This window comes from Sphaeramia orbicularis, chromosome 16, assembly GCF_902148855.1.
Source record: "Sphaeramia orbicularis chromosome 16, fSphaOr1.1, whole genome shotgun sequence".
NCBI classification, from domain to species: Eukaryota; Metazoa; Chordata; class Actinopteri; order Kurtiformes; family Apogonidae; genus Sphaeramia; species Sphaeramia orbicularis.
Window position 1 is genome coordinate 32098533 of NC_043972.1, and position 16569 is coordinate 32115101.

The 16569-nt window shown below is 37.6% G+C and overlaps 1 protein-coding gene across 2 annotated transcripts; it reads left to right on the top strand.

Annotated features, from left to right (window-relative positions):
• Window positions 1-471: 471 nt before the first annotated feature.
• tax1bp1b (Tax1 (human T-cell leukemia virus type I) binding protein 1b) lies at window positions 472-16545 on the top strand. Of its 2 annotated transcripts, none has more exons than XM_030157571.1 (18): window positions 472-599; window positions 3701-3894; window positions 7086-7188; window positions 7585-7775; window positions 8817-8975; window positions 9830-9978; window positions 10180-10270; window positions 10867-11052; window positions 11203-11454; window positions 11556-11729; window positions 12108-12180; window positions 12498-12616; window positions 12741-12866; window positions 13440-13526; window positions 14088-14295; window positions 14641-14801; window positions 15141-15226; window positions 15512-16545. In XM_030157571.1, the coding sequence occupies exons 2-18, from the start codon at window positions 3718-3720 to the stop codon at window positions 15708-15710; spliced, it is 2541 nt and encodes an 846-aa protein (XP_030013431.1). In that variant the 5' UTR covers window positions 472-599; window positions 3701-3717; the 3' UTR covers window positions 15711-16545. The 2 variants fall into 2 exon arrangements, with proteins under 2 accessions (XP_030013431.1, XP_030013432.1); XM_030157572.1 differs by having other exon boundaries at window positions 11559-11729; window positions 15512-15710.
• The last annotated feature ends 24 nt before the right edge of the window (window positions 16546-16569 follow it).

Here is a 16569-nt window from a genome sequence, read left to right on the forward strand (position 1 = left end):
TTTATTTATTTGAAAGCACGTTATTTACGATACAAAAGGTCATGCTATCAAATCATAAAACTCATACTTCTTTCTGTCAAAGTCCCAGGAGAACCTCATCCATTAAAATGCACAACATTCTGTCATTTAATTTTATCAAAATGAGAAAATGAACAAAAAAGTGCAACATTGTCTTCTTGGACATACAGAAGCTGAGGGAGCAGCTCATTGCACGTACAACATAGAATAAAATAAAATAAGATAAAAATGTTCCACCACTTTCAAAATAGCTGTTTCTGTTTGATATCAGGTTCACCAGCGTTTATTTCGTCATGTATTTGATGTGTGGCTTTTCTTTTTCTTATCCTTTTAATTTTTCTTTTAATTTCTTAGTTTTTGTTTTTTTTTTCTTTGCACTTGTGATATATTTTCTTTCTTTCTTTATGACTTTAAAACAAATTTCCTACCCGGATCGGTGGGATTCCCAAAACTGTCCCCCTCCGGAAGTGATGTAATGTTGTTATTATTCCAGGAAGAGGGCAAGGGAAAGCACTGAACTGCGTCAACAATTGTTTTTATGACACATTTGGATTTTGGACGCTGTTAAACATGGCAACTTGGTATGTATAAACTTTATTATTTACATATCACAAATAAAATGACCACGGGTGATATTCCGTCCGTTTGACATATGTTTCAACCGATACTCCGAGAGGTAGCGTTGCTAACTGTTTACGTTAGCTAACCTTGTCCCAGCAGTACTGTGTAGCCAGCCGTGGTTGAGGACGTTCTCTTTTTAAAAGAGAATTGCGTTGTACTCACCCAGATAATTGTATAGTCTGCTCGACATGCCAGTATGTTTCATCGGATAAATCGTTATTAGCTCGCGGATAAGGTGTAATATCTGTCTTGAGAAGAACGTGGACAGCGTTAGCTAGCATGCTAACTTAGCCAGATAAGAGGTCTGTTTTCAGTTTAGGCCTCGCCTCGTAGCCTGTACTTTACCACTTGATGATATCAGCCATTACTGCTGACTTTAAACAGTAGGAATAAGAAAACTACTACAGAAATGTACCGATGACAACTGAGTTCAGAGTAAAAAATATCTTAGTAAGTGCTTTGAGTTACATGCCCAATCATGTCAGGCACACTATACAAGCTTAGGCCCAAATGGGTTCACCCTAAAGCAAAAGTCACTTTATCATATGATGTCGTTTTTATTGGTAAGTTTAACAAAGGTTGGTTGTGTCAACAAGTGTAGCCTATTTGTTTCGTGCCACTTAAATTATCCTGACTGAGATGGCACCATGCCATTGTTCTTTGTGTTGCCACGCAGAGATAGACAGTGGTCTAACCAAGTTATTAAATGTATGTCAATGCAGCGATTGTAGTTTGTAAAAGATCAGGCCGTTTTCACACAGCTATACTTTCTCACAACTGAGAATTTATATTAGATTATACATTTTATTTATCGTTTTTAATTTAATTTTATTAACCCTTTCATGCACGAATTATGAGAACTTTAATCAAGGTTATTTTTCCTGAGTGTTTTTATTCCTCTTTAGGCGTGAAAAAAAAAAAAAAAACAATGTGATTTTCTGTTTTTCATGGAGTTACAAAAATGTCCACTCAGCTACACCATGAATTTTATTCTTGAAGCAAAGAAACATGTATTTAAAACCCAATATCATAAAGTGATATGAAAACAGTGAAATGAAACCATGTTTAATGCAGCTAATCTGATGCTTTCTCACATTTTAACATATTCTAATACCAGTTATTACTCACTTCATGGAGATAATATGCAAAAAATAAATATTAACAATTGATTTCCACTCAAGAACCAATCAAGAACAGCAAAGTTACAATAACGGTATCAATTGCAGTTTATGAGATGATGCATAAGTGTCCACTGTGTTGGTTGATATGGAACTAAAACAACAAAACCCATGAATATACAAGAGTAAAGCTGTAGATCAACTGTCCACTGTAGTGACCACTATGCATGAAAGGATTACATTTTTCAGGCTGTCATGATCACATCACTCTGGGTCCCTTAAACTAAACAAGAAGCTAAAGCTACTATTATTTTACTCTCTCTTATGGAGGAGACACTAGAAGGTTGGGGGTGTATACAGATTATAGGAAATTTAAAAAAAAAAAAAGTTTTGTTTTCTAGACCAAGTACATGGAATTTAAATATTTCATTAAATCACGCTATTGGGAGAAATCCTATGACCATGTTATATTTAACTGGAATTTATGTCCACATGGTCTTCTGCCTCTTTTGTAAAGTAATATATGAATAAATGAAATTATTGATAACATGGCTAATTCATGATTTGTATAATCTAGGCACAGATACTATTCAGGGTCAAGTAATTCCATCACATGGATATAGAATAGTTACCAAAAACCTGTTTCATTGTCTTATTCTTCATGTAGTGAAAGTATTTCATAACATATACTGTAAATCTTGAGCCATTCTGCAATAACCAATGATAAATTACACACATACCAGATTGAAAGCAACTTGGTAATGGAATTTTTTTAATTTTACATCTTAACCCATAAAGACCCAGTGCTACTTTTGTGGTAGCCTAGTTCCCAAATTAATTTTTATCTCTATTTAACCTTTCTTACATGATTTATCATCATTTATGATAGTATTATCCTCTCCATTTTGCTTTTTTTCAGTGAAAATTGGGTATTTTCCTATATTTGTTTTACTGGTCATGTACTTTAATCATCATGATGAGATTACATTTGAGGGTTATCATACCAAATACAGAGAAAACCTGAGAAAAAGTGACTTTTTAGTAAAATATACCATCAACTGAATATAAAACAAGTGTCTATGACAACTGTTATTGATCAAACTCCACAGGTTTTACTGGTGAGTCAATGTTGTAAAGGATGACGGTGTTTCCAATGTTCACTACTGGGCCTCTGAAATTCCAAATAGGTCATATCTGATGACCATAAAAAGAGAACAAATTGTATTTTACACCAATTATTTACATGGATTGATTGGATTAGTGGCTTTAAGGTTATTAAACATTTTAGATCAGTAGATGCTTTTTATCACTGGTGTATATTTTGGTCTTTATGGGTTAACATGGAATCTCTCTTCAATTTCTGTGGGATGTGCACACACAAATATGTTTTTGGTTTTTATTATAGTATTAGTTATAGATTTTACTGTCTCTAGTACATATGTATTTGCAATGTATAGGCTATACTGAGAAATTGATGGGTTTTTTTGGTATGTATAGTCTAGGTTATAACAAAATATATATTTATATATTAATTTGCGACAGTGGTGTGCCTGCTAAAACTGACACAACAAATATCCATACAATGGCTCAGATTTCTTGAAGGCTTAAATTAGCTGTTGTCTGAAAACCCCCTGGCAGACTGGGAAAGTGAATCATGGAACAACATCTGCTGCAATTGAAAAACAATCACTTCTGCATGATCATGAATCATGACTACATTTCCTGCCTTAGTATAGTCTGACAATCTAATCTTGGTTTAATATAGAACTTAAACAAATTGATTAAAACTTTGGTTTTAGGTTTGGTATTAAGTCCCTTTTGTTTCATGCAACTAGCCTGCTTTTTCAGTTCTCATTCATTTTTTCAAGAACGGTGTTTAAATTTTTGTCTCAGGTTACCACTGTTTCTAATCACATTTTTGTCACTTCTCTCTTCCTCTGTAGCCACTGCTGAGTGATTTATGGCACTGTTCCTGGAGAGGACTTTATTAGGCAACAATATGGACACATCAAACTTTGCCCACGTCATCTTCCAAAATGTGGGGAAGAGTTATCTGCCCCATGCTGCACTGGAGTGTCATTATACCCTGACGCAGTTCATTAAACCCCACCCAAAGGACTGGGTTGGCATATTCAAGGTGAATAATTTCCTTTAAATATATTATAAAATCCAGATGAGCCACAAGCCTTACACTTTTAACAATAATTTATATAAGTATGTAGCAATAGTACTGTAACTACTGAATTTTTGTTGACAGTGTTAGATATTTCTGTTAGTTAACTAAAACATCTGTGCCATTTGATATATAGTAGCTATGCCTGATGATTTAATTTGCCAAACCTATAGTGTTAAGTGTTAATTCTCCTGTGAGAATTGTGAGTGTATCGTTGTCATGTTTATTTTGATATGATGACCTTAGCAGAGGGAATGGAGCTTTTTGACCCCTAACACACTAGAGTGTCTCACATGGATCTTGTTATGGGAGCACACTAAATCCAAAGTAAAGTAGTAATGATTTATTTGAGCCTAATCTCTAGTGAATAGTGGAAGTAGACAGAGGTAAATAGGTCTTGGCTTTTTTTTTTTTTTTGATCAACATGCTTTTAACTTCATGAGGATGAGATAGAGGTTGGGATCAGATCAAACCACAAAATGGGAAAAAAAAGACAGCCTAATAACTGGTCCTTCATCCAGAGTCAGAAAAGTTTTTCTGTTCTTTTTACAGAATATTGGTTTAGGAAAAACATTTTAAAGGATTTTGTAACCAGCTGTCTTTCCACACTTCTTGTTACCAAAGAATGCACTAACATACTGAGTTTACGCAGCAAAATTGAGCTGCCGTGTAGCAGGTATCAATAATGCAAAGTGAACTTTACACTCAATGTTACAAAAACAACACAGTGAACCATATAGTACATAAAAAATATTTTAAAAATATTAAAAAGGAGGATTATTTAGCTGTAAAATTGTACATCAAAAATCATAACATACAACAGGTTATGTAGCCAAAAAATGAAGGACAGAATAGGATGAATCTAGAGGTACTTTAGGTTAGAGAAGGTAGAGTCAAACTTTTTTCATGTTTCTTGTGCCATTATAATGTCATTAAGCTAACCAAGATAAATTGCTGCAGTTTTTCTAAAGGACATGTTTATCTTTGTATAAATAAAGGTGTAACCTATTAATTTACTGTATTTATGTTTTTACAGGAATGTCCATTGTTAATTTTGGGAAATTCAATAAAAAATGCAACCTGGATTCATAAACTTAAAAAGCTATTCGTACTGTTTCATAGATTTGTAAAACAGATGTATCCAAATTGAGGTTTGTACCAGGCATCTCTGAGGTCATGTTAGGCAGCTGGAGGTAGATCAGGTAATGTCTGGAGGCTGTTAAAATACTGCATTCAGCACTTTGTTGAAGCTGGATGCCACACCACAGTCTGTTTAGCCTTAAGGTAGGCACCAACTGGCACAGTCATAAATTTTGTAAGCGCTCCTGCTGGTGTTGACGGATTAGTTTTTGGTGCCAAATTCTTGGATTTGCATGCTATAGAGATACCTGGGTGTGATGTTCAGTGGTTAATGAAAAAATATTCTTCTCGGCTTCCAGACAAAGAAAAACAGATTTTGCCTTTTATGGTTTGCAGTGATACCACCTTCAGTGTTTCACATAGCAGAACATTTGGATCTTAGTAGACCATGGGTTCACTCGATGAAAACACATCTTGCTATCTCAAATAAATATAATATGTATAAGTAGGTCAGTGTGAATTCTAAAGATATTTGGTTTGTGATTTTACTTGTCAACCTTAAATCATTTAGAAAAGTTTCAATTATACTGGGTGAGTCAGATCAAACGCGCTATTCTTGAGAAATTGATGGGAGACAGGTTGTTGTTTGCCTACTCATCGACAAAAGCTGCCTCGAGCCTTTTGATGGTGGAGCAGTATTGTACAGCCTCGTGTGATCTGTTTTCAGCTACATTGAGGAATGTTGCTGGAACAGGTTGTCTTTGAATGACTTAGGAAAAAGCAAACACAAACTTTATAATTAACCTGTCTCATATGGCAACCTCTGCGTGATTCATGAACAACTGACTCTGAAATTGATACATTGCTGCTGGCAGAGACAAAACGTTTCCTCCTACAGCAGCTTCGCCTCAGGACTCTGACTGCTTTGTCTTAATTTGTGGGAATGGGGGTTAAATATATAAACTTTAAAGTCATGTGTAAAACAAACTGCTGGCAGTGGTCAATTTTCTAAGTGCATGTAAGGAGATTTTTAGTATGTTTAAGTTACCAGTCCAGTTTTATGGTGGCTCTCTACTGTCTCTGCCACCTCTTCTCCCATTTATACACATGGCAGACTAGGCCGTTGTAAGTGAAACAGCTCCTCTCAGAGTTTTCACCCACCACCACCACTTCTGCGCCTCTAATGAGTGGACTGGTGAGGGCTAGCCTTCACTAATGACACTCACTAACTAGCTGCATGTTTTAATTGCTTCCTGTTCTTTACTGCTAGAGGCTGGAACTGCACCGGTAACAATTGGGGGTTTTGAAGCACCAGGGCCTTCTATCTCTGGCTCTGATGAACACTCCCAGTATTCTAGCTGAGCGTTTACGTCCCAGATAGTGAAAAAGGCCAGCCGAGATCAAAAGAAATATGCCTTATAACTGTGCAGAAGCTGCTGTTTATGCATGCAGTAATATTTTTGAAAATCAGAGAAAAAAAGATGTCAAAATGTCATGGCTTAGTTTTGTGGCAGAGGCTTGTTTGACTGGTCTTGTTGTGGATGCATGTGTGTGCTTGAGTGCGCTCACAGAAAACCAGCCAGCTCGACTTGACTCTGATTTAGTTTGACAGTTTTATGGCACCAGGCAGAAGTTATGGATGTATATTCTGTACTCCCCCCTCATCAGCCATCAGTTAACAACACATAAAAGACGTATAATTACATTTTGGGTTTCATTTTCAAGTTGCCTATGTATAAAATTTTCACCTATTTTCCTCTTCCTGTTAGAGGTGAGTTGTAGCTACATTTCCACAGTCAGTCAGGCTTGCTCATGATGAGTTCCGGCACATGGTGACCACGAGTATTTCACAGAAATGATCATTCGTATTCTTAGAAAAAAAAAATCCCAGTAAGCATTGTAACAGTCAAACGCATATTGAAAACCCCACGTTTACTGTAATAAACTAGTAGGAGATATTTTGGAAGTGGCACCCTCTGGATTCTAGGAAGTCTTCTTGTTAATCCTCCATTGTTATTATCCTACACTGATGTGGTGAGAGCATCTGGTTGAATGGATTCCACAATGTCTCACAGGTCGGTTGGAGCACAGCGAGGGACTATTACACATTCTTGTGGTCGCCTCTCCCTGAGAACTATGTGGAAGGCACCGCAGTCAACAGAACAGTGGTCTTTCAGGGTAAGATCATACATAGTTTTATATAACTTTGACACCTTTTAATAACCGCATGTCAGAGGAGCACTCGGAGGATTGTTAAAACTTTAATACCAAATCATTGGATAGAATAAAACGAGAATCTTTCCCCACAGATCTTTATTCTAGTGTTAATGACACTTCGGCTTGTGTTGTTTTTATATCTTTTTTCACTGTATTTGAAGTAAAGGAAAAAGGCACAAAAGGAGCAGAGTGGCTTGTCTTAATTACTTTTTAGATTTAGAAACATGTAGTGTGTCCTGGAACTCACTAAACTGTCTGTTTTTAGTTCAGTTTTAATTTAAATGTGGGGAAGATAAGCTGAGATGATTTGGAGATTATGAGTGTTTTTCGGTTTTCACTGGTGTTTTTGTCCCACAGGATATTATGTACCCAACGACGATGGTGAGTTCTACCAGTTCTGCTATGTGACCCACAAAGGCGAGATCCGAGGTGCCAGTACGCCGTTCCAGTTCCGTGCCAACAGCCCCACAGAGGAGGAGCTACTGACGGTGGAAGATGAATGTAACTCTGACATCCTGGTGGTCACCACCAAGGCTGGATTCCTTGAGGTACTGAGCTCGTCCCAGTTTTATCAGTTCTTGATTGGGTGTCCCATTCTAATTAGCAGTTGTGCTAAATCAGGTATATTTACCACAACCCTATATTGTTCGTTCATTGATATGCACTGTCCCTTTCAAATAAATGAAACGTAACATCTATTACTGATTAATAATCTCACCATGCAATTAAATGAAGACTGTACCTTATGCAAGGATGTTTTTGTTTTCTTATCTCAAGTTTTTTATACTTTTTAGTACAATGAATTGACTCAGATGCACAAAGATTCAGTAAATGCTCATAACATGTGTTTGGGAATTGTATATGAATCATCCCTTAGTTATACTAATATACGTTTACATGTCCTATCCCTCATGTTAGTAAAAGATCATTCACCTTAATGTTACCATAGATTTTCACTCTACAGATCTTTAAGTCGTGTGGTCTGAAAGCAACATATGATGCTGTTATATGGTTTTATATGACCTGAAATGAACAGAAAATGTGAAAATAATGTTATAGCTGCCAATGATGTGTCATCAGAGCAGCAGTGATGTGACAGAAATAACAAGAGAACAATCTGACAAAGACATAAACAAAGGGCTGTATATCTGATGTGAATGAAGTTAAAGGAACATGATAGTGTTAAATATAAGTTCATATCTTCATAAACCATTGTGCTTAAATAGTGAGGAGTTTACCTTTGCATTCATGTTCTTTCTGTTTTATGTATGATACTAATCTGTTGGCAAAATATTACTGCAATTTTATCATGTTTATGATTATTTTAGTGTTTAATTTAATGGTTTTCATTATTTAGTTGAAGTCTAAACTCAGTCAGACTAAGGCATTCTTAAATCTCTTAAGTATTTTTCATTTGTAGATAAAGTCAGACTGTAAATCATGTTTACAACAGGCCTAAAAAAAGTTGCTGAGAGCCACAAATTCTCATAAATCACTCACAATTATAGAACATGTCACTTCATTTTATTAATGAATTTGAACATGTGAGATGCTTTTAAATCACTTTATTGTGTATTTCTTCTGTGCAGCAAAAGATGGAAGAAGCTCAGAGAGAGAAAGATGAGCTGGTGAAAAACATGGCCCTCCTGCAGAAGGAGAAAGAGCAGCTGGAAGCTGAGAAGGAGGGTTTGGTGAAGGAGTGCGAGCAGGAGAAAGAGACCTGTGTCCAACTGAGAAGAGAGAATCAAGTAAGATGAGGGCGGATCGAGACTGGCTCAGATTCTGAAGGCAGATAGAGTTACTGCAGTAAGAAGGGAGATAGATACAGTACTTTGATTTATCAGAACATGATGGAAAAAAACTATGATTTATGATGTTGTCTAGTTAGTTTTTCCAAAGCAAGTTTTACATTTAGCCAAATAGTCTCCTAGCACCCCCTAGTGAAACACTTTAAATATGCAGAGCTATCCAAACTTCGTGCACTAAAACAATAAATCAGACTCTGACAGATATGAATGTGTGTATTATCAGTGGTGTAATTCAGTTTTTATAGCACAACATTAATTCTTAAAAGCAGTGTCAGTAATAATTCACATTGCTGTCCTCTGCTATAAATCTGCTGGTAAAACAGCTTTGAGATGAAAACATGATTACAGATTTTGTGGCTGTTAATTTTATAGCCATACTTTTATATGATTTTTTTATGTTGTGCGAAAATAAAGAATCCAAAATTGTGCCTATAAACAAATTGTAAAAAATCCTTTTCCTTGTTCATGTCATCCTTGAAGACTGAACCAATATTCAACTTCAGTATTTTAAGTTAGTTTTGTTTTACCATGTGACCTTTTATTCCACTGAGATTTATAGTATGTGCCTCAAATGTTAAGTGACAATCCAGATTATAGGTTCTGACAGTACTTAAAAATCAGAATAATATAAGTACAGAATAATAACTATAACTGGAAGAATGTGTAAAAATGTGCTATGTAAATTAATGCATATTACTAAAAATATTGTTTTTGAAGCATTTTGATTCATTTACCTTTTCAGATTTTTTAAAAAAAATTTTAAAGTTCTTTATGGTATGATTTATTTTCTCCAGGACATACAGAGTTCCTCCCAGGCCCTGCAAGAGGAGAAAGAAGAGGTCAAGAGGAGACTTGAGGAGGCCACATCCAGAGTTTTACAGCTGGAAGAGGATCTGATTGGAGTCACCCAGAAGGGCTTACAAAAGGAAACTGAGTTGGACAGGTGAGTTAAGTGTGTAGGGGTTATGTGTTGTTTAATGTGTTGCTCTAAACATTGCATTAACCTTAGTGAACTTTTAATCATTAGAAACTCTTTTTTATCATAAAGTAAGACTACTTGCTGTTGTTCATAAAGCCCAGTTATTTCAAACTGAATCTGTGGCACAACTCATTAACTTCAATTTTTTACTGACTTGTTCTTCAGTCTCAGAGATAGGGTGAAGAAACTTACAATGGAGAAGGATGCATTTGAGTCTCATCTGAAGAATGAGAAAGATGAGAAGGAACTATACAAGGTAATATAATGGCAAAATGGCAACACTAATTTATTTCCTCTTTATTTTCTCAAATGCTTGAGTAAATAATAGAATTGTTTAACTGAACCCTTATCCTGAAAGCTTAATACTCCTGTTTTGTAGGACAAAATTAACAATCTCTAGAGTGAATCAAATTTTGTTACTTAATTGACTTTTTGTTTTTCTGTTTTTACTGCTGCATTTGCACAGTGTAGCTCAAAAATGCAGTGAAATAGAACATGGCTTATTCTGTTCCCCCTCTGGTCTGTCTGGTGTTTCGGTACCTTTGTTGTGGTAATGCACAGGAACTGGGAGTGCCACACATACTGTTACCATGGAAATGGAACCAAAAACCCATACCTAATTTAAGTGGAGCTGTTGCTCAAGGAAAACTTTATGGGCCTATCTCAATCTCTGTTTTGTAATTGAGGTCATGCTACATTTATTTTAATAGTCAAATGTTCTTTGGTACATGATTGTGATGGGTGTAATATAAAGGAGGTAAAACCCAAGGAGTCTGTTTTATAACATGTTGTGTTTTCTGACTTATTCTCCTTGTATATGTGTGTGTGTGGCTGTGTGTTTGCAAACACCAGATTCACCTGAAAAATCGTGAGCTGGAGAACACAAAGCTGAGTGCAGAACTGCAGTTGCTGAAGTCTGTGGATGTAAACAAGGAAAACACAATTGCCCAGTTCAAAGAGGAGGTGGGACGTCTGCAGGCATGTCTCACTGAGAAGGAAAATCAGTACAGAGAGATCTTGGCCAAAGTTTCACCCATGGTATAAAGAGTTTTCCTCAGACTATTCACATACATTAGTGATAATAGTAATGACAGGAATAACAAGTAATGTCCAATCAAATGTGATGGGTTTCCCTTTCCATTCACAATGGGATATTATTCACCTAATTGTTTTTTTTGCCTCTTACAGGGAGATATGAAAGCCCTGAAGGAGCAGGTACGTCAGAAGGAGGAACAGCTTCAAGCCAACCAGCAGCAGTCAGCTTTGTTGGCTGCTGAGTTGAGAGATGCTTCTAGTATCCGTGACCGTACCATGTCTGAACTGTACCACATGAAGGTGGAGGCCGACGCCCTTCGTCAGGCCAAAGCTGATGCTCAGACTAAGTGTGCCTGCTTAGAGCGCATGGTAGAGCAAATGAAGGCAGAGGCCAAACTGGAAGCTGTAAGGATTATGATCAAACTCTGTCATGTTCTAGGGGCATTCAGCATCATCTTTGCTGTGTTTGGTCTCTGAACTTTTCTGATGGTAGTACTTTGTGTCAGCAGGCCAAAGCTGAGGAAGACAACACTGCAGATCCAGCTGTTCTAGCAGAGCTGCAGAGGGAGGTGGAGGACCTGAAGCTGCGGCTGCACATGGCTGCAGAACACTACAAGGAGAAATACAAGGAGTGTCAGCGACTGCAAAAACAAGTGCTCAGGCTCTCTGAACAGCAAGGGGTATGTTCCACATACCAGCCAGTGTACTGTTAACATGTACCACTCAACATTACAACATTCAATTGATTGAGAGACTTAGAAGAGCTATGTTCTTTGACTAATACTGATGTTGTTTTGCTGATAATAAAAAGGCCCTTAAGACCCTTAGATTAGATAAATTCATCATTATCATCATTACATTTTACTCTGCATTACTTTTCATAGTGTCTCTGTAAAGTTGAGATAACAGGTTTATTTAATATAATGTAATTTACATTAGTTTTATAGCTAGTTATACAGTTTTATGACCATATCTGGCTATGGCCATAAATATATGTCATTCCTCCTTACATTTATGTAAGGTAATTTAAAATTTTATTTTACCTAACCTGTCTGTAGGAACTGAAGAAAAGCTCAGCACAAGAAGCTACAACAATCCCAGCATCAGTGAGCCCAGACACATCTGTCCCAGGTACGTATTTAACTATGGCAAACTTTGATCTGTGGAAATAATTATTTGCATCCAGTATTGCTAATGAGGGTGACAGTGGTGTTGACATTTACCACCTGAGTAGCATCTTAGATTACTTCTACCTTACTACCTTACTTATTTACATTTTAGGTGTATTGTAATGTTCATATTACATCTGTATGTGGTGTGGTAATATGTAACACTAGAGTTATTTTATCAGTGTAGAAATTAAGAAATAAATTGATGATGTCAGTATGACACACCACTGGTTATGCTGCCTCAGCACACCATTTTATTTGGTGTCATTAACATGACAGGAAGTCCTGGTTCAGCTGATCCCATGCTGGAAGCCATCATCCAGGAGAAGCTCAAAGGCATTAGCAGAGAGGCGTCTGACAGGAATGACAAGTACAGGAAATGCAAGCAGATGTTAATGGTAAGAGACACATTTTTGTATCTGATTAATGACCACATGTCGACAAAGTATCTATCAAACAGTCTCGTAGTGTAAAGCAGCAGCAAAGAAAAGACAAAATAATTAATGCTTCATTTTTCTGTAGGAGGAAAAGGAACGTAGCTGCATGTTTGCTGATGAGTTGGCCAAGATGGAAGTGAAGTTTAAGGAACAACTGAAGACCAATGAAAACCTGAAGCTGCAGCTGGCAGCAGAGGAGGACCGGTGCAAGGTGGGTGTAGGCTGCAAGACCTTTTAGAGTACAGACACTCTGCATTGCACTCAAAGCTGCCAGCTACCAGTAAAAACCCTGCTGTTGCTGTAAAGATGGCCTGTCTTCAGACAGTGTGTTTTCACTGTGTGTATGGCTGGTCTCGCTCAGGGTTCAGGCCTTTGATGCTGTCTCTCCCCTTGAACACAGTCCCTCTGACAGTGTTGTTTATGACAGTGTTGTTTATGAGCAGGACTATCTGTTAGATGGCATTTTACTGCTGTTTATGTCAGACTCTGGAGACGAGCAGAGTTTGGCTCTGAGGAGTCCTCTCCAGTTGCCTGGCTAATGCTGTGCTTGGCTCGGGTCGAGCGGATATTTGCTTAGTGTCTCACAGGAATTCAAACAGGTTGTTTTGCTTTGAGCACTATTGTACATAAATCAGCCTCTGGCAAAAGGAAGCCTTTTATGTCTGTGACCAATTAATGTCCAGCACTTGAGTTTGACAGTATTTCATCACTACTTTTTCCAATCAGCACCAGAAGTCAACTAAACCTGTTCATTCCTCTGTCCTGTGTGTCTTTTCTTTTCCAGAGCCAGGTAGCTGAGAAGGGACGGGAGCTGAAGGAGCTGAAGGACACACTAGCCCTTGTTGTGAAAGAGAAGGAAAAACTGGAGGGGGTTAGTGACAGCTTTCATTTTCTCTTTTATAGACTTCCTCCACTCTAAAAATTCCCTGAAAAGTGCAATTCCCCTGCCATTTTCCCTCTCCCAATCTGGTCTGTGTTTAATATGCCTCTAATTGTAGAAGAGAAGTAAATGAGTTCTTATTTTCCATTCCATTACTTTGGACCACAGCAAGGTCCTCACTGACCTAAAATATTGCTTCGAGGTAATTCTCTTACAGCTAAGAGGAGCAGAATGACCCAATTTGAGGTTTAGACTGTAAATTAAATTGGCGTCTGCAGCTAACATCAATAAAATACAGCGTCCCATTCCCTTTGAAAATGAGAAGAGTAGCTTTTTTAATGAAGGCGCTAATTAAACTGTTTGTGTGAGAGACAGAAAAAGCAAGGTTTCACAACTCAGGAGTAGTTTTGTCATTGTAAGTATTGTATTGCTTCTTGTCATGATGGACATAGAGAGATTAAGTAAGAAATCCAACTGTACAGAAAACTAATGGTTTAGTTCATATTGTCTGGGTTGTCGATATATTTCATAATGCTGGTTCTGCATTCCTAGGACCTCCAGAAGGGTAGCAGCAGCAGCAGCAGGAAAGGGGATCAGGCGGCTGGTGAGAAAACCAGTCTGGAGAGCATCCAGTCCAGTGTGCCTTTATTCCTGCAGTACCCAGTCCCTTACACCCAGGATGCCCCCACCCCTCTGCTGGTGTCGCAGAGCCCCACCAAGCTGCATTTTGGGAACCCCTACTCCATCTCTGACTCAAAAGGTTGGTTTATTTCTTCTGCATTTCAGATAGTTGTTCACAATGTCCCGATCTAGCAGCAAGGTCAAAATAATTTACCTGTCTCTGAATATACCTACTTCTAAAATGTTTATTTAGAATGGTTGGACTGTTTTACTTTTTTCTGTTATTTGAGTGTGCGAATGTGTGCGAGTGTGTGGTAGATGTGAATTGGCTTTTGTGTCGTTTGTTCCAACCAGGGATGGGAGCTAAATGCTATATACTCCTTGTGTAGAACATTGTATGTCCACTATATATGTCCACTATGTTTCACTGCATTGTTCCTGATTAATAAATGAATAAATAAAAAATCAAATCATCTCCCTGCAGATGAGGCAGATGAAGAGTTCTCCGATGACCAGCTTCTTCGCCTGCCCCCAGTGGGTCCTCCCTCATGGGACAGTAATGTGGTGTGTATCCAGCCCACCCGCAACCACAGCCGCCCTGAAGGCCACGAGGAGTCAGGAGAAAAACAAAATAACAACAACAATGTAAGCGTCAGTTCTGTTTGATGTGTATGATACATGTGGACAATAATTGGAGAATATGAAACGTATGACAACTTTGTTCAGTGTTGCAGTGACAGTATGATTGATCTGAATGTGGCCGGTACATTCAGGTATCAATCTGACAGAGGGTGAATGCCTGACATGTAAATAAAGTGACTTGTTATTCATTGCAACTCAGGCAATCCTTTACTTTGCTCATATCACATTGACAATGAAAATGCAATGATGTGATTACATATAATCAATTAAATAGTTTTATTTCTCCTTTAACTAATATGAGCTGACGATTCAGTTTGTTTGCTCTTCTACCTCCATTTTCAGGGTAATTCCAATGAACAGCCCACAGCCACTGAAACTCACAGCCCATTTGCAAACGATGGACAAACTGCCTTTTGCTTTGATCCCAGGTAACACACCCTCACATGCCCAAACTCTCATAAATGCCATCCAAGTTTGCTGCACCCTACAGTTACTAAACCTGTGCATTGTAACATGTGTAAAGTGTTTGTTCTGCTGCACAGCCCCCTTTTTGTTGGTATTAGTCAGGCGGCAGGCCACCCACATCGCATCAGACAGATGCTCTTTATTAGACTGTGCTCCTGGTTTGCCCACATCATCACTTCGCTGCTTATTAACATGGGGTTTTGTCTCCTTGCTTTTCTTTTCACGCTGTCCTCTTTGCTCATATGCAGCATGGACATGAAACGATGTCCACTGTGTGAAGTCATCTTCCCACCCAACTACGATCAGAGCAAGTTTGAGGAGCATGTGGAGAGCCACTGGAAAATCTGCCCCATGTGCAGCGAGCAGTTCCCGCTGGACTGCGACCAGAAGGTGTTTGAGAATCATGTGCTTACTCACTTCGATGGCCATCCGCTCAACTTCGACTAGACAAACAGAAAATCAGCACATCCAGTCTGCCTATTTCCCGTCACCACCGAAATAAATCACTGCACTCTTTTCTGCATGTAATGATGTGAAGATCTACTCCTTAGGACTATACTGACTATCGCTTTGTTACTTCAATTTAGAGAAACACTTTGAAGTGATGTGACTAAAAATGACCTTCTAATTCAGTGTATATTGCAGGGCTACTAAATCAGTTTGCAAGTTTTTATAGGTGAAAGATTTCCCTTCGTTTAGATTTGAACAATAATTTAGGGGGAAAAGACTGTTGTACGTATACATTGACTTTAAATTGACTTACAGTTCTGAGACTACAGGAACGAATCAGGGAAAAGAGATAAGTGTTTACCAAACTTACATTTGAACCATCCAACCAAATGCTTCCCCTTGAAACATCACTGTACAAGTTATTTGTTCGTTCTTTCTAGAAAGCAGCCTTGATGCACTGTATGCAGTCAGGGAGAATCCTTAACGTGATTACATTAAGACATGATTATACAGTATATCATCAGATCATCTATTTTAGAATAATTAAAGCCAATGATATCGTGAAAGCCTTGATACTATGTGTATGATAGGTTTGTTTTATGTAAGGTTTCCTTTGTTTTGATTTTTGTATATTTAAGTGGCTTTTCTTTGTGTCAGAATCCTAAAATCTTTCATATCATTAGCTTATCAATCAGTGCATGCCGAGCTTATTTTGACTTTTCTCCTTCTGTTCTATTTTAACTAATTAAGTTATTTTATTCATAGAAATGTTTCATTTGTTAAGTGAGTTTCATGTATCTAATACAAACTAATAAAGTCTGTTTGAACCCGACTTGTGTCTAGACACAGTTAATGA